Source organism: Lichenostomus cassidix, unplaced genomic scaffold, assembly GCF_008360975.1.
Source record: "Lichenostomus cassidix isolate B80296 unplaced genomic scaffold, HeHo_3.0 HiC_scaffold_44, whole genome shotgun sequence".
NCBI classification, from domain to species: Eukaryota; Metazoa; Chordata; class Aves; order Passeriformes; family Meliphagidae; genus Lichenostomus; species Lichenostomus cassidix.
The window spans coordinates 667421-689139 of record NW_028148053.1 but is presented as its reverse complement, the minus strand read 5'-3'; the positions used below and the strand labels follow the sequence as shown (position 1 = coordinate 689139).

General features: G+C 53.1%; 4 protein-coding genes across 4 annotated transcripts in view; 3 read left to right on the top strand and 1 right to left on the bottom strand.

Moving 5' to 3' along the window:
* Positions 1-21719, bottom strand: part of LOC146420171 (uncharacterized) — a 482891-nt gene that overhangs the window by 142821 nt on the left and 318351 nt on the right. The window lies entirely within an intron of this gene.
* Positions 1-21719, top strand: part of LOC146420189 (serine/threonine-protein kinase pim-1-like) — a 70029-nt gene that overhangs the window by 48030 nt on the left and 280 nt on the right. The window contains exon 10 of the mRNA XM_085048536.1: positions 21229-21341. The gene's annotated coding sequence lies outside the window, so the exon portion shown is untranslated. The remainder of the gene's footprint in view (positions 1-21228; positions 21342-21719) is intronic.
* Positions 12926-14122, top strand: LOC146420191 (uncharacterized). Its single transcript, XM_085048574.1, has one exon. The coding sequence runs from the start codon at positions 12926-12928 to the stop codon at positions 14102-14104; it is 1179 nt and encodes a 392-aa protein (XP_084904700.1). The 3' UTR covers positions 14105-14122.
* On the top strand, positions 18042-19885 carry LOC146420190 (serine/threonine-protein kinase pim-1-like). Its single transcript, XM_085048535.1, has 3 exons — positions 18042-18101; positions 18347-19010; positions 19644-19885. The coding sequence occupies exons 1-3, from the start codon at positions 18042-18044 to the stop codon at positions 19883-19885; spliced, it is 966 nt and encodes a 321-aa protein (XP_084904661.1).

The window sequence follows — 21719 nt, the reverse complement described above, 5'->3', positions numbered from 1 at the left end:
TTCCCATTGTCCGACTCAATGCTTTCTGGGGACTCTGTCCCCACAGGACTTGCTTTTCCAGGCCCAGGGTGGTGTTCTGGGCAGTGCTGTGAGGCACAGGGTGTGTCTCCATCCATCCTGGAGCTGTTCCCAGCACTGTCAGCAGCAGTGCTTGCCCTGGTGGCTCTGTGGCACTGTGATGTCATCCATCTGCCAGGTCCCCCCAGAGTGGTATTTCCACCATTGTCCCCAACACCTGAGGGGCTTTTCCTGCTTGATCCCAGTACATGTTCCACAGTCATGGATAACCTGGAGATGCTGTCCATGGTTAAATCCACCCCTCAGTCATGAGTCCATCAGGAGGTTGCATCTCTTCCCTGATTACCTGAGGCACCACAAACCCATTGAGCCAGAAATATCTCACCCTTGTGTGGCCTCTCCAGACCCACCTGAGACACTTTAATCCTGGCAGCCCAATGCCCCTGTCTGTTGTTGTGATGCTCTTCAGTGCCCAACTTTGGGCACAGGAGCATCCACAGGAGGGACTTTCACAGCCACCTTCCCTACCCAGGCAGCAATGTCTTGCCCCAGCCCAGCAGCCCCGATGTGTTTCCCTCTGTGCTGCCAGTTGTCCTTTTCCCATCATTCCAGCCACCCCCACAGAGCAATTCCCACCATCCATGAGTCACAGCAGAGGTGCAGCACTGGCCATTTCTCTCACTCAGAGCTCTGTGTATGTTCCCAGTATTGCAGTGACTGCAGCAAAAGGACACACCACAATGGGACATTTCCTGGTCAAATATAGACATAAAGAGTAGAAAACTGTCTGTGACTTGGGTTTTGGCCTCAAAGCTGCTGTGGTTTGCAGGGAGCTGCAGTGTGGCACAGCACACTGGGAGCTCTGGCTTGGGAGAAGGTGTTGGTGCCAGCTGGGCCAGGGAGCTGCAGGGTGTGGGGAATGAATCCCTCCTGGCCTCCTGCCCTAGGCTGACACTGTGGGGCCTCATGGAATCAAGGGGACCATTGTGACACTGTGGAACCCCATGGAACCAAGTGGCCATTGTGGCACTTTGTGGCTCCATGGACCCAAGGGAGCTTTGTGACATGATGCAACCTGATGGAACCAAGGAGACCATTGTGACACTATGGGGGCCTTTGGAACTGATCCTGAAATCAGCCAGAGAAACTTACACAGCTTGAGTATTAGAAAGCAGCCATTCTTTATTGCAGTGCTGGTCACTCAGAGGTCATTTCCTCAAATCAAGTGCTCCGAGCATCAGGTGAACAGAGTTTTTATCACACACACTGATTACATATTCATCATCTATCCCAGCTTACTTTGTGTATATGTATTACTTTATTTATTTGCTGTTCTGTTCTACTGTCCTTGATAAGAGTAAATGTTGTTGTGTTCCACTGTCCTTTTTAGGTGAGTAAAATGCTTTTCTGTTCTATTCTCCTGTCCTCATCAAGTCCCCCCTTTTCTTGAGACTAAGTTCCTGATGGGAACTGCTCTCTAGATCTATATTTCCTTTTATAGCCTAAGGCATTACAACAGCTACAGCACCCAATCACGGTGCAAACTAAAACCACACAGCAGTTATTATGGTGAGGATTATAAACAGATGTTTTAACCAAGTGTAGCTGGGTACCCATGAAGTAAGTTTGGTCAAGATTTCTTCAGATCTCCAGGAGGTACCATCTTGAGCTGTGCATTGTAAAAAGTTGTCAATAGAACTTGGAAAGGTCCCTTCCACTTTGGCTGGAGTGGAGCAACTCCCCAGTCTTTCAAGCAGACCCAATCTCCTGGTTGGAACTCGTGCCCTGGTGTGTCAAATCCCCTCGGTCTGGAGATCTCCACTGCTCGCTGCAAATCCTGTAAAGTTTTACAAAGAGAAATGAGGTAATTATTCAAATCTACTCCTCCTTTTACAGGTTTGTTTCCTGGAATGTGGTACTTGGTAGGGTCGACCATAGAGCAGTTCATGGGGGCTGATTTTGCTGGTGCCCCACAGCTGAGTTCTGCTTTGAAGTAGAGCAGCAGGCAAGGCTTGGCCCCAGGTCAAGGAGATTTTGTTACATATTTTATCCAATTGCAATTGGATGGTGTAATCAATTTGCTCTACTTTGGCACCAAGGGCTGTGAGGAGACACCTTGTCCTGAGGCCCTGGGGCCTCCTGGCACAGCCCCAGCAAGGCTGGGCATTGTCACCCCCTTGTCCTGCCCTCAGCATCCCCACCCCACATCCCAGTGCCCCAGCAGAGCCCTGAGCAAGGCAGGAGGGACAGGATCTGCCTTCCCCAGGGCTGGGGCTCAGGCCTTGGCCTTTCTGCTGCCTCCACCCAGCCCAGGCTGTGCTCAGCACCTGAGCTGCCTGCACAGAGCCTTTTCCTCCCTGCACTCCTGGCCTCAGGGATCTGCTGGAAGGAGTCCCTGGGGAGCCTTTGTCAGGAATGGCCCTGGGGGCTCCTTCATGCTCCCAGGGACTGCAGGTTTCGCAAAGGGCTTTGGGTTTTTCTTTCCCTTGGAGTCTCTGAGAGCTTTGTGCAATCCTGGCCTCCAATTCTCTCCTCCAAGGAATCCACAAGGAGCGTGTGTTGGGGATGGACCTCAGTGGGAGCCATGAATGAATCGAGACACTTTGAGTTTTTCCTCTGACTGATGGAAAGTTTTGTGCAATCTCCTCTCATGACCAAAGGCTCAAGGGCTGAGCTCCAAATGCACCACGGGGCTCATTAGGATCAAGCAAGTCCTAACAAACCATGGCTCTACCTTGATTTCCCTCTACTCTACTGTAGTTCATTAGGAAGGTTTCCTACTACTGTTATGGAGAAATATTTCAAAGAGCTTCTAAGAAAGATGCAGTCCTATTTTAAAAGTTGTGTTTTATTGCTGTTTTCTTTAGAGAAGAGGTGATTGCAGCATTCTGTGGTTGATATTGATCCAGGGTCTGTCCTAAGGAGGTGTGGCCTGGTCAGAGAAGCTGTGCCTTGAGGCCTGACACAGTGTGGACAATCTTGCTCCATATTCCCAACCCCATCCTGTCTTTTCTCACTCACCTGGGACCTGCTTTGCTTGCACAACTGGCTGCACTCAAGCAAAGAGGGGTTTCTTCTTTTATTTCTTGAAGCAATCTCAAGCTCCTGAGTTTCCCCACTGAAACCAGACACCCTCCTCAAGTGTGGGCCAAGCCCAAGCTGCCACCAAGGAAGTTCCCCTTCCCCGAGGAAGAACCATGCAAGGAATGTTTTAGACACACAGGAAGTTCTGCAATAAACCCTAATCCAGGGTTCAGTGAAGGCAGAATTAGACCAACTGCTGAAGGGCAGACAAGCTTTGAACTCCTTGTGGCTCAAAGCACCAAGGGGATTGTTGAGAGGTGTGTGAGTGAGCCCAGAGTGAGGGGAAGGGAAATGCAGAGAGCCCTGGAAGTGCTTGTGTGCAGACAGGCTGTTGGGAAGCGCACTGCAGCCCTGCCCTGGGCCAGCTGTGATGCTGGATTCTCATGCCAACCTGCACTGGGCCACTGCAAGGGGCTGTTGCCATGGCCACTTCACTGAGCCCACAGCAGCAGCCCATTGCTCAGGGCTGGTGTCACTGCCCAGAGCCACAGGGGATCCATGGCTGGGGTTTGTGCCATGGCCACCTGCCCTGTGCCGCGCTGGCTGGGCAGGCGCCATGGAACCAGCAGCAAAGCCCAGTGCCAGGGCCAAAGGCCAGGTCAGCCTGACAGAAAGGGTCAGTGCTGGGGACTGTTTCCATGGCAACCATCGCTGGGACACCACACCTGGGTCACCTGTCATGGCAGTTGCCATGGAAACCCCTTGGAGGGACTGATGCCAGGGTCACTTGCACTGAGACACTGCTGGGCTCGGGTGCCATGGCAACCACCATAGGGCATCACTGGTCCAGAGGTTGCCATGGCAACCAGCACAGAGCCCCCTTCCTACTCTCCAAGGCCAGGACAACCTGCAGGAGACACTTTGCTGAGGTTGGGTCGATGGCAAACAACCTTTGCCCTGCTGGGATGGGGATTGTCACGGTCAGAAAGGAGCCTGTGGAGCCGTGGTGATGCTGGATGGCCATGGGGTGCTGCTTTGGGTGGGGCAGAGGGAATTTCCTTCCCAGGGCTTCCTTGGGGCTGTGCTTTGGGGCTGTGCTGAGTACAGGGTTGATCACACACAGATGGTTTTGTTCTCACTGAGCTTGCACAGAGCCAAGGCCTTTCCTGCCCCTCGTCTGGCCACGCTGGGGAGGGGCTGGGGGTGTGGGGGAGGTTGGGAGGGGACACAGGGGGACAGGTGACCCAACTGACCCTGGGGATATCCCAGACCACAGGACATCATGCTCAGTGTATAAAGTGGGGGGGGAAAGGAGCAAGGGGTGATATTTGGAGTGATGGTTTTTGTCTTCCCAGGGAACACTTAGGTAGGAGGGGATCCTGTTTTGCTGGTGGTCAGGGTCAGCACCAAAGACACAGACACCAACTGGAGGAACACTGTAATTTATGGAATGCAAAACTGCAAAGAATGAAAAAAGGATAAGTTCAGCAATGTACAAAATCACCTGTGAAGAATTACAAAAGGAGAAGCTCAGCAATGCACCCAATCATTCCTACCAAAGATTGTCTGTAATGATTTAGAAAGATCCATCACCAGTTACCCTCAGACTTTACCATCACCCAGCCCCACACATCAGCTGGGGAAGCTGTCACAGCCAAGGACTGCAGAGCCACTCTGGACACTGGGAATTCCTGCAGCTGTGTCCAGCCACAGGTGAGGCTTCCAACCTCGCTGTAAGAGGGCCCAGCTTGGAGAGTGCTGAACAAACAAACTGACAGCACTTCCAGTGCAGGAACATCTGGATTCATTCTGCTGTTTGGTTTCTCCAAAGCCTGGCCAGAGCTCAAGGAGGAGCCAAGAGATTTGACTTTGACCATACAGCCCCAAACAGGCCAGATGTTGGATTTCATGGCCTTGTTTAGCTTCTAAATACAGAAAAGTCAATACATGATTCACTAATGAGTGCACACATCTATCACAATGCTAATGATCATGCATTAGCATGATCATGATATTTCAGTAATGAGTGGATACAATGATAACCTTTGGTTGGAAGGTTCATGGAGAGGTCACCTTTGGCTCAGGGCCTGTTGTTCAGGCCTCAGTCAGGCCTCTTGTTCAGGCCTTGGCACTTCAGGGATGTGGTTTAGTGCTGGGCTGACAGTACTGGGTGAACGGCTGGTCTTGATAAGCTCAGCGGTCTTTTCCAACAGAAAGCATTCTAGAATTCCAGGAGTTTATCTGCTCCATTCAGCTAGGTCCCTAGTAGCAGCATTACTTGGGTCAGAAAGTCCCTTCTTGGTCAGCTCTTGAGGCCTAAGGCTTCAGGCCCTTTAGCTCCTGGTGCTAAGCTGCTCATGCTGAAGGAGATGACTCAGAGAAGAATACAGTTCATCCAATTCCTTCTGGACACTGAGAGGGGAGGCTGTGAAAACAGGAGCATTGTTTGGTGTTGCCTCCTCTCTGCCCTTCACGCCTTTCATTGCTCTGAAACAGCCAAGAGCTTTCTTCAAGAGTGCAAGGAAGCAGCTGTTCCTTCTGCCAGGTGTGGCTCTCTCCAGTCTCTGCACTTGACTGCTTTTGTCCCTCTTGCTGTGCCCTCTGTTCCCCCTCTGCTCGCTGGCTGCTGCCCAGGACTGTGGAACTGGCCCAGATCAAGTGCTCGAGAGCCTCATTTCTCTGCCCTTGGAGCTGCCTGGGCACAGCAGCCTTTTCCATCTGTAAGCTCCATATGGACAGGGAGTGCCCAGCTCCGTTCCTTGCACAACCTCCAGGAGCCCAGGGCCTGCCATCTCAAGTCCCTGCTGGCACTGAGGGCTCTCAGGTGCCTCAGGCTGCTGTGACACCACTGCAAACAGGAGGCAAGAGTGGCAGGGGCTGTGCTCAAAGTCACATCCATTTCCTCCTGCCGCTGCTGCTGTGGGGTCATTTGTCCATGTCTTGGATTGATGATATGATAATCCTTTATCCCCTATCGTTGGCTTATATGCCCAAGAAAGAAAAAAATGTGTAAAAATGTGTGGTCCTGTCTCTTTAACTGCACCCAGCCGCAGAGAGAAACGCGGGTTGTTTTGAAAACATTTTCTCCAAGCCTCGCTCCGGGGGAGGATTCGTCGCCCGGCAGAGACTGCGTGCTGGACGGGGGTCGGAGTGAGCTCTGTTCCCGTTTTTTTCCATTCTTCTTCTTTTTTCCTCGTTCGGACCCCTTCTCTTCGATCTGCTTTGCCACCCGGAGACCCAGGAGGGCCAGAGGACAGCAGAGCTCTCCAGGGAGCTCCACCCGGCCCCGGGTGGGGGGCGAGGAGGAGAGGGACTGCGTCTGAGAAAAGGACTTTTTAATCCGGTTGAATAACTGCCTTTCACCTTGTTTTTTCCCCTTCCCCTGTGCCTTGTAGGGCACTCTGCGTGGTTTTGTTAAATAAATAGTTTTTTCTTCACTTCCATCTAAGAGGCTCTGTTGTGGGTGGGGGAGGGGGTGTCGGGGCCCTTCGCTCTCGGAGGAGAGAGAGTTTCATCATTAACCCGGGACATATTTGGCGCCCAACGTGGGGCCTTGATTACTTGTTCTACACCTTTTGTGGGGTTAGAGAAAGTGAAGAAAAAACCCTAATAATTGCATTCTGGTTTTAAACGCTTGGTAGTGAATTACAGCCATCAGTAGTCACTATGCTGTTTGATGGGAGGTTGTTTGATGTAATACTGTCTGTTTGGCACATAGGTTTGTTTCCCTACCAACAGGTAGGGGCAATCTTGTCCCTAATGTATAATTTCCACCAATCAGGGACACGACTCCGGCTTGTTATAGTAATGTGTGTGATGCTGACGATCTGTAAGAAGGTATGGGAAACAGTTAAAGATGTACATGCTCTGTTAGTTTCCTCCTCTAGTTTTAGTAACCTGTTTTGGAGTTTTGTTAGTAATATTACCCAACCTGTTAGAGAAGTAGAGGGTGAAGCTTCCTGGCTCCTCACCCATCTCTTTCCCTTTAAATCTGGTATATCAGCTTTTGAGAATATTCAGTTTCCCCTGGATGTTAAAGAGACCATTAACTTGGTGGTACAGGTGCTCTACCTAGGAGTTTCCGTGTATATGATGTTCAGTGTTACCAGAATGAGGGCTGAGAAGTCCAGAGGGGCTGAGCAGGAGCAGGCACCTAATCCAGATGTGAGGAAATTTGAATGGTGTGGAGTATGGGAGGACATAGGTAAAACTTTAAAGAAATTCTCTGATCCAATAGACTGGGAATTTCCCCCTGGACAAATGCCGAGACCAGCTGAGGTGGGGAAGTATCTGAAAGAGAAGTGCAGAGACAACTGCAGTGCAATATGTTGGGCCCTGGCATATGCTTATCGTACCCTGTCAGATATTATAGAACAGGAAGTAAGGGAGCCTAAGCCAGTGGCAGTTGCTCCTATTACAAGGAGCAGGAAAGCCCAATTTAAGACTGATCACCCAGATGACAGTGGGGAGGGACCCTCAAGGCCAGCAACTGAGTCAGAGGTCATTGTTGAATCCATGAATGTGAGAGACCTTCACAGCCTAAGAAAAGATTATGTCCAACGAGATGATGAATCTGTGATTAGTTGGTTAGTCCATCTTTGGGATGCTGCAGGCGATGTTACACTTCTAGATGCTACTGAGGCAAGGCATTTAGGGACTGTGTCACGTGACCCAGATATCAACCAAACTATACGAGATGGGCCTGACTGCAGCAGCCTCTGGAGACGAGCTATCAGAGCTGCGAGGGACAGATACCTACATCCCGACGATCTCTATTCGCAACAAACCCAGTGGAGAACCATAGAACAAGGGATTCAACGCTTGAGAGAAATGGCGGTGGTAGAAATTGTCTTCCCAGAGGACATAGCAAACCCAGATCCGATTATAGACCCAGATAGGATAGAATGTACACCTGTGATGTGGCGGAAACTCCTAAAGCTTGGGCCATCAGGGTATGCTTCTGCTTTAGCCATTATGAAGCAAGATGACGGGCATGAGACTGTGCGTGATATGACAAGGAAATTCCGAGCGTATGCAGATGTCGTGCATAGCCCAATGAATGCAAGAATCTCAGCTGTGGAAACAAATCTGCAGAAACTAGAAAATAAGATAGAGAAGAATCATGAGAAACTCAGTAAAGAGATTAAAGACAGCCTTCTCCAAATCTCAGCAGTACAGACCAGAGGTTCTGCTACCCCACGCAGACGCTCCTCAGCTATGAGAGCTGGATATATCCCTCGACATGAGTTGTGGTATTTCCTGTGTGACAGTGGAGAAAACATGAACAGGTGGGATGGACAACCCACTGCTGTCCTGGCACGACGAGTGCGTGAATTGAAGGAGGGCAAGACTCAGAGAAGGAACTCCACCAGAAGGGAAGTAGCTCTACTCAATATGTCTGATTCCGTTGAAGGAACCTCTAACACAAATACCCACCATGGTTAGAGGGGCCCTGCCTCTAGCCAGGTAGAGGCCAGGGAAAACCGAATTTTTTTGGACAGTGTGGATTCGGTGGCCTGGCACATCAGAGCCACAAGAATACGAGGCTTTAGTTGACACTGGTGCACAATGCACGATAATCCCATCGCGACATGTGGGGACAGAACCTGTTTCTATTTCCGGCGTTACAGGAGGATCACAAGACTTGACCCTCGTGAAAGCTGAGGTGAGCCTGACTGGAAGAGAGTGGAAAGAACATTCCATTGTGACTGGCCCAGAGGCTCCATGTATTTTGGGTATAGACTTCCTCCGAAATGGATATTTCAAAGACCCAAAGGGACTCAAGTGGGCATTTGGGATAGCTGCTGTGGAGGCAGAGGGCATAAAACAGTTGAACACCTTGCCTGGACTGTCAGAGAACCCATCTGCAGTAGGACTCCTGAAAGGGGAAGAGCAACAAGTACCAATTGCAACCTCGATTGTGCACCGCCGACAGTACCGGACAACTCGTGATGCCGTGATTCCCATTCACAAACTAATCCGTGAGCTGGAGAGCCAAGGGGTGGTCAGCAGGACCCATTCATCCTTTAACAGCCCCATCTGGCCTGTGCGAAAATCTGAAGGAGAATGGAGATTGACTGTGGACTATCGTGCCTTGAATGAGGTGACGCCACCTCTGAGTGCTGCTGTGCCAGACATGCTGGAGCTCCAGTATGAGCTAGAGTCCAAGGCAGCAAAGTGGTATGCTACTATTGACATTGCAAATGCATTTTTCTCCATTCCTCTGGCAGCAGAGTGCAGACCTCAGTTTGCTTTCACCTGGAGGGGCGTGCAGTACACCTGGAACCGATTGCCCCAGGGGTGGAAACACAGTCCCACCATTTGTCATGGACTGATCCAGGCTGCACTGGAAAAGGGTGGGGCTCCAGAACATTTGCAATACATTGATGACCTCATTGTGTGGGGGGACACAGCAGAAGAAGTATTTGAGAAAGGAAAGGAAGTAATCCAGATTCTCCTGGAAGCCGGTTTCGCTATAAAAAAGAGCAAAGTCAAAGGGCCTGCCAAAGAGATCCAGTTCCTAGGAGTGAAGTGGCAAGATGGACAACGTCAGATTCCTACTGAGGTTATCAATAAAATCATCACAATGTCCCCCCCAACCAACAAGAAGGAGACGCAAGCTTTCCTAGGTGCCATAGGCTTTTGGAGAATGCACATCCCTGAGTACAGCCAGATCGTGAGTCCTCTCTATCTCATAACCCGCAAGAAGAACGATTTCCACTGGGGCCCTGAACAGCAGCAAGCCTTCACCCAGATCAAGCAGGAGATTGCTCATGCAGTAGCCCTTGGCCCAGTCAGGACAGGACCAGAGGTAAAGAATGTGCTTTACTCTGCAGCTGGGAGCCATGGTCTGTCCTGGAGCCTTTGGCAGAAGGTGCCTGGTGAGACCCGAGGTCGACCACTGGGATTTTGGAGCCGAAGTTACAGAGGGTCTGAAGCCAACTACACCCCAACAGAGAAAGAAATCCTAGCAGCATATGAAGGAGTCCAAGCTGCCTCAGAGGTAATTGGCACAGAAGCACAACTCCTGGCACCTCGACTACCGGTGCTGGGGTGGATGTTTAAAGCAGAGGTTCCCTCTACTCATCATGCCACCAATGGCACATGGAGCAAATGGATTGCCCTTATCACACAGCGCGCCCGTATGGGAAATCTGAATCGCCCTGGGATTTTGGAAATAATTACAAATTGGCCTGAAGGTGAAAATTTTAGTCTGACTGAGGAAGAGGAGCTGGAACAGGTGACCCGTGCAGAGGAAGCCCCACCATACAACCAACTGCCAGCAGATGAAACACGCTACGCTCTTTTCACTGATGGTTCCTGTCATCTTGTAGGGACAAAACGAAAATGGAAAGCAGCTGTGTGGAGCCCCACACGACGGGTTGCAGAAGCTAGGGAAGAAGAGGGAGGATCGAGCCAATTCGCTGAGCTCAAAGCCGTTCAGTTAGCCCTGGACATTGCTGAAAGAGAGAAATGGCCAAAGCTCTACCTTTATACTGATTCATGGATGGTAGCCAATGCTCTGTGGGGTTGGCTGGAAAAGTGGAAGAAGGCTGGTTGGCAGCGTAGGGGAAAACCAATTTGGGCAGCTGAAGAGTGGAAAGACATCGCTAGTCGGGCAGAGAGACTACCTGTGAAGGTCCGCCATGTAGACGCCCATGTCCCCAAGAGTCGAGCTAATGAAGAACACCGAAACAACGAACAGGTAGATCAGGCTGCAAAGATAAAGGTGTCCCAGGTAGACTTGGATTGGCAGCATAAAGGAGATTTATTCCTAGCTCGATGGGCCCATGATGCCTCAGGCCATCAGGGCAGAGATGCCACCTATCAGTGGGCACGAGACCGAGGGGTGGATCTAACCATGGACTGCATCTCTCAAGTTATCCATGACTGTGAAACATGTGCTGCCATCAAGCAAGCCAAGCGGGTGAAACCCCTGTGGTATGGTGGAAGGTGGTCAAAATATAAGTATGGAGAGGCCTGGCAGATTGATTACATCACACTGCCTCAAACCCGCCATGGCAAGCGCTATGTGCTCACAATGGTAGAAGCCACCACTGGGTGGCTGGAACCCTACCCTGTGCCTCATGCCACTGCTCGTAACACCATCCTGGGCCTTGAGAACCAAGTCCTGTGGAGGCATGGTACCCCTGAGAGAATTGAGTCAGATAACGGAACTCATTTTAAAAATAGCCTCATAAACAACTGGGCTAGAGACCATGGCATTGAGTGGGTGTACCACATTCCCTATCATGCACCAGCCGCTGGCAAAGTGGAACGGTATTATGGATTGTTAAAAACCACCCTAAAGGCATTGGGTGGGGGAACTTATAAGAATTGGGAGCGACATTTAGCAGAGGCCACCTGGTTAGTCAATACCCGAGGCTCCATCAACCGAGCAGGTCCTGCCCAATCTGAGCTTCTACATACAGTGGATGGAGATAAGGTCCCAGCAGTACATGCCAGAGGCTTGTTAGGGAAAACTGTCTGGATTGATTCTGCCTCACATAAAGACAAACCCATCCGTGGGGTTGTCTTTGCCCAGGGACCAGGGTGTACTTGGTGGATAATGCAGGAAGATGGAAAAACACAATGTGTCCCTCAGGGAAATTTAATTTTGGGTGAAGGCCACATGTAAGGTTGGGATGGCAACATACCACCGTTCACCGTTCGTGACATTATTTGTACATAGTTATGTGTATATATGTATATATGTATGTGTGTATGTATGTATATAGGTGTATATATATATGTGTGTGTGTTTGAAGTTGGAAGATGTTAAGGTGGGCCTTAAGCCAACGCTATGGAATAAGGGGTGGAATGTCTTGGATTGATGATATGATAATCCTTTATCCCCTATCGTTGGCTTATATGCCCAAGAAAGAAAAAAAATGTGTAAAAATGTGTGGTCCTGTCTCTTTAACTGCACCCAGCCGCAGAGAGAAATGCGGGTTGTTTTGAAAACATTTTCTCCCAGCCTTGCTCCGGGGGAGGATTCGTCGCCCGGCAGAGACTGCGTGCTGGACGGGGGTCGGAGTGAGCTCTGTTCCCGTTTTTTCCATTCTTCTTCTTTTTTCCTCGTTCGGACCCCTTCTCTTCGATCTGCTTTGCCACCCGGAGACCCAGGAGGGCCAGAGGACAGCAGAGCTCTCCAGGGAGCTCCACCCGGCCCCGGGTGGGGGGCGAGGAGGAGAGGGGCTGCGTCTGAGAAAAGGACTTTTTAATCAGGTTGAATAACTGCCTTTCACCTTGTTTTTCCCCTTCCCCTGTGCCTTGTAGGGCACTCTGCGTGGTTTTGTTAAATAAATAGTTTTTTCTTCACTTCCATCTAAGAGGCTCTGTTGTGGGTGGGGGAGGGGGTGTCGGGGCCCTTCGCTCTCGGAGGAGAGAGAGTTTCATCATTAACCCGGGACAGTCCAGCCCTGCCCCAGACTCAGGGATCAGCTCCAGGCCCTGCTGCTGCTCCCTCGGGATCAGCCACAATCTGCTTGTTGCTCTCAATGCCAGCCAGAAGCAGTGGCTGAAGCAGCAGGTGCTGACAGTGCCCCAAGCCCTGGGACCAGAGGGGTCCCTTGGCTGCAGGGCTGGGAGGGAGCTGCCCCTTGTTCTCACTGTGCCTCACACAAAGCTGAGCCTCTCACAAGTGGGGCAGCACAGCAAACAGGGAGCCTGCCAGTCTCTTCCAGCCATGTCTGCTCAGAGTTTGGTCCTTGAAGCTGCAGGTGGACAAAGGCAGCTCTTCTGGTTCCTCTGGGTGTCCCCATGTTCAGCAGTGCTGCTCCATCAGTCTGTGCACAGCAACAGGGGAAAGCCTCAGCCCTGCAGGACCTCATGGAAGAGGCCGATTTGAACGGTCATGGAAGAGGCCGATTTGAACGGCTCCATGGTGCAGGAGTCCAATGGGGAGGAAAAGCCCTGGAGATCCCACGTGAGGAGGGGCTCCAAACCGAGCCCAGGGTGCTGTGAGGAGCAAAGACCCACCCGGTGCCAGGAAATTGGCCAGCAGTCAAGCCAGAGCTATGAGCAGGTGGCCCATGAGCAGCTTCACACCAGGGAGAAGACCTACAAGTGCTTGGAATGTGGGAAGAGCTTCAGGACAAGCTCTGACCTGATCCGCCACCAGATGATCCACACTGGGGAGAGACCCTATGAGTGTGGGGAATGTAGGAAAAGCTTCATCAGGAGATCCCACCTGATCGCCCACCAGAGGATCCACACTGGGGAACGGCCCTATGAGTGTGGGGAATGTGGGAAGAGATTCAGAGACAGCTCTGATCTGATCGTCCACCAGAGGATCCACACTGGGGAGAGGCCCTATGAGTGTGGGGAATGTGGAAAGAGCTTCAGGAAAAGGTCTGAAATGATCCGCCACCAGATGATCCACACTCAGGAGAGGCCCTATGAGTGTGGGGAATGTGGGAAGAGCTTCAGTCAGAGCTCCAGCCTGATCACCCACCAGAGGATCCACACTGGGGAGAGGCCTTATGAGTGTGGGGAATGTGGGAAGAGCTTCAAAAACAGCTCTTCCCTGATCGTCCACCAGAGGATCCACACTGGGGAGAGGCCTTATGAGTGTGGGGAATGTGGAAAGAGCTTCAGCCAGAGCTCCTACCTGATCCGCCACCAGAGGATTCACACTGGGGAGAGGCCCTATGAGTGTGGGGAATGTGGAAAGAGCTTCAGAGACAGCTCTTCCCTGATTGTCCACCAGAGGATCCACACTGGGGAGAGGCCCTATGAGTGTGGGGAATGTGGAAAGAGCTTCAGCCAGAGCTCCTACCTGATCATCCACCAGAGGATCCACACTGGGGAGAGGCCCTATGAGTGTCCCGAGTGTGGGAAGAGGTTTCCAACGTCATCCAGTCTCCTCCTCCATGAGCGCATTCACACAGAGGAGAGGCCTTTCCGCTGCCCTGACTGCAGAAAGGGCTTCAAGCACAACTCCACACTCATCAGGCACCGGCGCATCCACACCGGGGAGAGACCCTATGAGTGTCCTGAGTGTGGGAAGAGCTTCACCCAGAGCTCTCACTTGACCAAACACCAACAGAGCCACCAGTAAGAGAAACCCTGCTCAAGCCCCGACGGCAGGAAGAGCTTTGTCTTCTGCTCCAGCTTCATTACCTAAAGCCTCATGGTTTTACTGCTATTTGGGAGGGGTGTTTTGTGTTTGGGAGCTATTCTGGATGGTTTGGTGCTTCAGGGGTATTTGGTCCAGTTTCTTCCACCATTTTGAGTTTGAAAAGCCAAGAGGGTTCATCCAGTACCTCAAAACCATTCAGTTCCACTGGAAAGGACTCAATCTCACCCCAAAGTGGGTCAATCCCTGCCCAAAATGACTGAATTCCACAGCCCCTCAGGGTGGGATGACATTGGAAGGGGATTGGCAAAGTAGGATGCTGTGGCTAGCACAGGTCTTTCCCATGAGAATTCCTTTTGTGTTTTATAAATAAAGATAAAGTTTGGATGTTATTAAAAACAGTGTCCCAAGATCTGGACGGTGCAGGCCTGGCCAATCAGGCCTAGGGGGAGGTTTCTGACCGACCAGTCTGGGTGACCTTTGAAAACTCTATATATATGATGAAATCAAAACAATAAAGGTCTTTCCTTCTTGCCACTGAGAACTGAGTTCTTTACTCTGCTAGCGGCTCAACAGTGACAGGATGCAGTTCCAGAGAGGTGAGATGGGCATTGGGTGGGGCAGGATGGGTGGGATGGGAATTGGAGGGCTGGAATGGTGGAAATAGGGCTTGGGAAGAGGGTCTTGATGTCCAGGAGAGGTGTGGTGGGTTGGGGTGAGGATTGGGAGGGTGGGGCAGGGTCTGGAAGGAGACAGCCAATGGTTGGGGGTGATGAAGGGAGGGGAACTTGTTCCTGAGTGGGTTTTTGGGTGTTATATAACAGGAATATTTTTCATGAACCTTGAGGCAATAAAGAAAAAGGAGGTTCATCCTTTTTGTGTGGTGCTGTGTATTGGGATTTGGGGGTTCATTTCTTGTTGCTATTATTTCTTTGAATTATTTATTAGTGTTATACTCCTAAATCCCACCCATTGTTAATAGTGGCTGGATAGCACCTCACTGGGAAGATTCCCTTCCTTCTCACAGTGGGATTGAGCTGTATGGTCACTTCCAAGTTGCCAGTGGCTTCTGAAGATGCAAAGTCCTGTTTATGGTGGTTTTGGTGTGGTTTGGAGCTGGGGAAGGGTCTCATCCCCTCCCAGAGGTGCTCTGAGCCTGCTCTGCACCACATCTGCACTTGTGGAGCCTCACAGCTGCCCTGCCCTGGGGACATGGCAGGACTCCCTCTTGCCAGGGCTGAGGCCCCTCATGGCCCCTCAGAGCTGCTCATAGTCCCTCATAGTCCTTCATGGTTCTTCATTTCCTGTCACAGCTCCTTGTGATCTCTCACAGCCCTCATGGCCCCTCGCAGCCTCTGAGAGCTCTTCATGGCCTCTCAGAGCCCCTCATGGTGCCTCACAACCCTCACTGCCCTTCCCAAAGGAGAATGGATCAGGCTCTGCTCGTTCTCCTTTTATTTCAGTCACTTCACAGTGCCGAGTAAAGAAAGGCTGAAATGGAGCATTTCCCCAGTGTTCCCCTCTGGGTTAATGTCAGGGCCAAAGCTCTGTGCTGGCTCTGGCCTGAGCACCAACATCACTGCAGCCCCAGGGCCTTTGCTGTCCCCCCGTGTCCATTCCCTGTCCCCAAGTCCCGCCCGGCTCTGGCAGCAGCAGGAGCACAGCGCAGTGGGCGCCAGCCTGGCCCAGCCGGGGCTCCCAGCAGGAGCAGCAGCAGCACCAGCCCTTCCCAGCTGCTCCTGCCTTGGCTTCCCAAGGGGTTTTTCCAGGGAATTCTGGCCTAGAGCAAGAATCAGCCCCAGACAGCCCTGATTGCTCAGGGCCCAGCTGTGCTGCCCTGAATCAACCTTCAGAGAAAGAACAAATCAGGTTCCAGCACTGTTTTCAGCACTGCTTTACTCACCCTGAGGTGACAGCAGGAGGCTGTTGTTGCCTTTGCCTTGAGAATTGCAGATCACGGCTGCTGTTGCCCCTCTTCTGGTTGCCACCTGCATTTTACCATTACAACTGCAATTCTCTCTTTCAATCAGTACTATCCATGGTGCTTTCATGACAGTGAGCTTAGAATTTTTGTCACAGGCATCATGATTAGCAGATGTTGAAATGCTCACAAGTCCCTGAGCACTAATTCATGCAGAATTAAAGCCACACAGGCCACATTCACAGTGCTCAAACACAGCCCTGTTGCTGGTGCTGTTGAAATAGAACCATCTTACAGAGGCCATCACAGAAACTGCCTCTGGAGTGTCAAGTAAAATTTAAAAATCCACCAGGAAGGAAAAGTCAGAACTTCTTGACTTGCTTCATTGCTTCCTCCTGGCAGCAGAACATGGAGATGCCCAGAGGGATTTCAGGCCACTGCTGATCCCAGCTGGAGCCCAGCCTGCTGCAGAGTCCCAGTGGAACCTGAGCCCAGCCCAGGGAGCTCCCAGAGTGTCCTGGAGATTCTTTCTCTGAATTCAGTCACACCTGCATTCCCAAACAAATCCTGCTACCACCTCCCGTTTCCTTAGGCTAGAACATTCACAATGAAAACCTTGCCAATGGCACAACTCCCCAGTCCACAAGGAAAAGAAAGGACAAGTTGTAAAGTTCTGCACATATTTGTCCTGCTTTGCTGCAAAAGTTGTGATGCACACACAGCGTGCAAAGCCAAGAGAAGCTGCAATTGGTGGCACATCTTGTGACAAAAGTCTGACCTTGTTCTCCAGGAAACATTCTTGAAAAGAGCAAACAGGACTGTGGAGAAGATTCTTGGAAAACTGAAACAGCTTTCAGGAAGTGAAATGAAAATGCAAAGAAACAATCCAAGATGTTTTCCTCTATTTATTTCTATGCTCTCCTTTTCCATGTTGCACTACTTCTCCATGCCATTAATTGCAAATGGATCTCACCTCTAAGATCTATGACTTAGCAAGTTTTAGACTCTCTGAAATACCATGAGTTACACACAGTTTGTCTTCCCCCGTTCTGTTTGGAAAGCAATGCTGGAGACATAAGTGCATTGCTTGGGTTGGGAATGAATTCTAGAAACAGGGAATGTGCCCCGGTAGTGTTTGACCCTCAGCAGGGACAATGCACAACAGCAGCCAAGGGGATTGCTGTGCCACTGTGCAGCAGTCAAGGCTCTGGATGTGGGCTGAACACGGCAAAGTTCCCGTGTTTGGACAGACTCAGGGGCTGCCCCCGGGGGCGCGCGGGGCTCGGCCGTGGGGCGCGCGGGGGTGAGCGGGGAACGGACAAACGGCCACTCGGACAAACGGCCACTCAGACTAATGGCTACTCGACAAACGGCCCTGGAGCTTCCGTTGCAGCGGTGGCAGCGGTGGCAGCAGCGGCGCTGCAGAGAAAGAAGAGATTCTACAACCCTCTCTGTCCCTTTCTCCTGCTCCTCCTCTCCCTCTCCTCCTGTCCCGCAGCATCTCCCGCTGTCCCTTTCCCTGTGTCACCTCCCTTCCCGGCGTCCCTCTGCCCCTGCCAGCCCGGGCCATGCCCCAGGCTCGCCCCCAGCCCCGGCCGGGGCTGCCCCCTCCCCGACCCTGGGCGTCCCGCCGCGCTCTCGCCTCCGCCCGGCTCTCGCCATCGTGGCTGTGGCGCTGCTGGGCGGGCATCAGTGGCTGGGTCTGGGGCAGCATCGCCACCCTTTGGCTCCGCCTGTCCCGAGCCTGGCCCCGACCGCGATGTGGGGTCCAGTCCCGGCCCCAACCGTGGCCCCAGCCTCAACCCTGGCCCCAGCTTCGGCCCCCACCCCGACCCCAGCCCCAGTTCCGGCCCCGTTACCGGCTCCTCCCGGGGCCCGCGGAGGACACACACGGCTCGGCCGCTCCCGCCGCCTCCGTTGCTCCTTCCCCGGCCCGAGCTCCGCCGCTCGGCAGTCCGGCCGCCAGCCCCGAGCCGCCCGTGCCCCGTTCAGAGGGGGATGCCCGGCCCGGGGCGGTGCACAGGTGGTCGGAGGCCGTGTCTGGCCCCGGGCCGAGCGGTGACGGCCGCGTGTCGCCCGCAGGGAAGGCGCAGGAGGCCCTGCAGGAGCGGTACCGGCTGGGTGAGCTGCTGGGGAAAGGAGGATTCGGCAGTGTGTACGCGGGGACGCGGCTAGCGGACGGCGCCCCGGTGAGCGGCGGGGCTGGCGGCGGGCGGAGGAGGAGGAGGAGGAGGAGGGCAGAGGAGGGTGGGGCTCGGCAAGGCGGGCGGCGAGCTCATGCTGCTGCTCCCCTTGGCTCACAGGTGGCCATCAAATGCGTGTCCCAGAGCCGCATCCGTGACTGGGGCGAGCTGGTGAGTGAGCCATTGGGGCCAGCGGGAGAAAACGGGCCGTGCCGGGCCCGTGGGGATAAGCCGGAGCCCAGCAGGCTGGAAGGCGCCAGGACGCCTGCAGGGAGGGAGGAAGGGAGGGAGGGAGGGAGAGGGAGTGGGAGCGTGGGCTCAGCGGAGGACGCAGAGCATCCCGGGCTGGTTGAGGGCATCGCTATGGAGCCCCGGCACAGCATCGGCCCTGCTGACGGCACGGTGCTCCTCCCGCAGCCCGACGGCACCAGCGCACCCCTGGAGATAGTCCTGCTGTGCAAGGTGTCCACAGAGTGCCGTGGCATCATCCAGCTGTTGGAGTGGGCTGAGCTCTCCACCTGCATCTGGATGGTGATGGAGCACCCGGAGCACTCTCAGGACCTCTCCCGCTTCATTCGGGCACAGGGCTTCCTGTCCGAGGAGGTGGCGCGGGAGCTGTTCCAGCAGGTCCTGGAGGCCGTGTGGCACTGCACCAGCTACAGGGTCCTGCACAGGGACATTAAACCCGAGAACATCGTCATCGACCTGTGCACGGGACAGGCCAAGGTGATCGACTTTGGCTGTGGCACCTATCTCCAGGATGCAGCGTACACCAGCTTTGCAGGTGAGCCCAGCCAGGGCTTCGCTCCCACTCCCAGCATGTCAGGGCCCAAGCTGGGTGTGGCACCGGGGATTGTCCCTTTTGCTGCCATTCATGGCATTGGCTCTTCAGCCAAGTTTCTCTTGAGCAGGGGTGGGAGGTGGGGGGGAGCAGGTTCCAGCCCTGCTGACAGCCTTTGCCACCCTCTGTGCCCAGGAGCAAGGCTGGGGCAGCCAGCCCGACGAAAACACCTGTGGGGGTAGCAGAGAGGGGGGGCCAGAAGCTGTGCAGCAGCCGGTTTGGTGTGCAGGCCAGGAAGGGCTGGGACTGCTCCGCTGGCCTCGTTTGCCTGGGCTTGTTCATGTTGTATGGTGCAATGCAGGCAGGGAGGATGAAGGCATGGTTTTTGAAACCCCTGAGTGGGTTTTCCCTTTGCATGCCATGCTTGGGCCTTCCCAGGGCTTCCGCTGCCCTCTTGCAAGCCCAGTGGCTTCTTGTATGAGCCCTAGTTTGTACACGAGTCCCAGGTGCTGCTGGCAAGAAGGCAGCGGCTTGCCCGGCTTGCCACTGGTGCAGCCCCCGTGTGCCCAGGGATGCTGGGGCGAGGCTCTGGGAGCAGGCAGTGTTCCCCTGATGAACTGTGTGTGTATTCCATAGGAACACCGGCCTACAGCCCCCCAGAATGGAAGGACTTTGGCTGGTACCACAGTGAGTCAGCTACCGTCCGGTCCTTGGGCATCTTGCTGCACCAGATGGTCTGCGGGGAGCACCCTTTCAGCAAGGGCCGGAGCATCAGCTGGGGCCAGCTCCCGCTGCCACAACGGCTCTCTCCAGGTGCATCCTCATCTCTGCGGCACAGGGGGGAAGAGCAGTGCTGGGAGACAGCGGCAGGCTCGTGAGCATCCTGTTCTGGCAGCTGCTAAGGAGGTGGCACACGTCCCGCTCTCCTCCCAAACAGAATCCATGGGGAAGCTTAGGCATAGCTCTGAGCATATCCGGCATAGCCTGGGCGTGCTCAGGAATAGTGGGGCAAAGCAGACAGGAGCCTTCTCCAACTGACTGGCGCTTTCTGCTTCCTCTCTGCAGAGTGCCAAGAGCTCATCAGGTGGTGTTTATCCGTGCACTCCATGGACAGGCCATCCTTGGAAGACCTGTTGTGTGATCCTTGGGTGCAGGATATCCATCAGCCATAGATGAAGGGAGAGAGCCTCATGGCCCGTTGGATCCATTGGCCTGGTAAGTGGCAGGTCCACCCAAATGCCCTGGCAATAAAAATCAAAGAAACCCAGCCTTTATGGTCATGCCTGTATCACGGAGCATGTGCCATGAAATGGGAACATGCAGCTCTTGTGATGGAGCTGAGCTGCTCTTGCCAGCACTGCTGGCCACCATGCAAGCTGCTTTTGCTTGTCCTGCTTCACTGACTTGAGCTGGGGCCCTGGGCAGAACACTGACAGCCTGGTCTCTCTCTCCCCCACAGGGAAGAAGGAGCCCCTGGAGAAGCTGTACCAGGTGGGGCTGAACTGGAGACACCAAGGAGGACCTCAAGGATGACGGCCTCTTCCTTGACCTGGCGATGTGCAAGCTGAAGATGATCGACTTTAATTCTGGCACTTTCTTCTCTTTAGTAGGGCTTGGGGAGATGGTCTGGGGTGGTAATGAAAAGGGAGCTGGCTCCTGGCCCTGCTCTGGGCAGCTGCTGAGGAGGTGGATCTGCCATGGCTGGCTGGAGGCTGGGCACATGTCCTGCCCTCCTGCTCTCCTCCCAGAGGCAGCAATGATGGGGAGCTTTGGGCACAGCTCTGAGCTCAGCCAGCATGGCCTGGGCACTGCGGGCAGTTGGGACAAGGGGGACAGGAGCCTTCAGCTGATGGGCAGTTTCTGGTTTCTCTCCTTCCAGCCAAGCTCTGCGGATGCTGGGGCTGCTCTGGGCTCTGCCAGGGCTCTGCTGGGGCTCAGCCCTGGGCACGGCTGGGTCTGCTCTGCCCTTCCATTGCTCTGACAGCTCTGCATCAGACGAGCCTGTTCTGAGCACACCGACAGAGCTTTGTGCTTGTGCAGGTGAGTGAGACTCTCCTGCAGGCCCAGAGATTGCAGTGAGGGATACACATCCAATTGACCAGAACCCAAACACTCCACAGTCCCAGCAGAACGCCTATATCTCCACAGGATGTTTTGTCTGTCCCACCCTTCAATCCTTTTTGGGTTGGAATTGTGCAATTGCACTTTCTTCCTCCTCCAGAATGCCACGAGTGAGCCAAACCTGGTGAGAGGGCTGTGTTCCTAAGGCAGTGCAGTCTGGAGTTGATGGATGAAGAATTGCCCTTCTCCACTTCCAAACCAGAGCAAAAAGCTGTAAGTGGGACTTTGCATCTTTACGAAACTACTGACAATTTCAGAGGGAATGTACAGCTCATTCACAGGGTGAGAAGGAAGGGCATCTTCTTAATGAGATTGGGTTCAGCAGAATTTAGATTCCCAGTCCAGCTTGGAAATGGCAGGGCAAAAAGCAATTTCTTATTGCTTCAACCAGAATTTAAAATAACTTAATATTGGAAACAAAGCCCCAAAATCTGTTAAAAAAGGCTGCTGAGGTCAGTAAGATAGATCCTTGCTATCAGCACAAAGTCAATAACTGAGTTCCCTTTTACAAAAGATCAGTTACCTCTTAATCCAAAGTTACAGAAGATTTTATACTACACACTTGAGATTTGGTTTTATCTTTCACATTTC

Excerpts from the sequence above, each read along its gene's own strand:
- LOC146420191 (XM_085048574.1), top strand. The coding sequence starts at position 12,926 with ATGGTGCAGGAGTCCAATGGGGAGGAAAAGCCCTGGAGATCCCACGTG.
- LOC146420190 (XM_085048535.1), top strand. The coding sequence starts at position 18,042 with ATGCCCGGCCCGGGGCGGTGCACAGGTGGTCGGAGGCCGTGTCTGGCC. Across the intron at positions 18,102-18,346 it reads GTCTGGCCCCGGGCCGAGCG|GTGGCCATCAAATGCGTGTC; the intron begins GTGACGGCCGCG and ends CTTGGCTCACAG. Across the intron at positions 19,011-19,643 it reads AGCGTACACCAGCTTTGCAG|GAACACCGGCCTACAGCCCC; the intron begins GTGAGCCCAGCC and ends TGTATTCCATAG.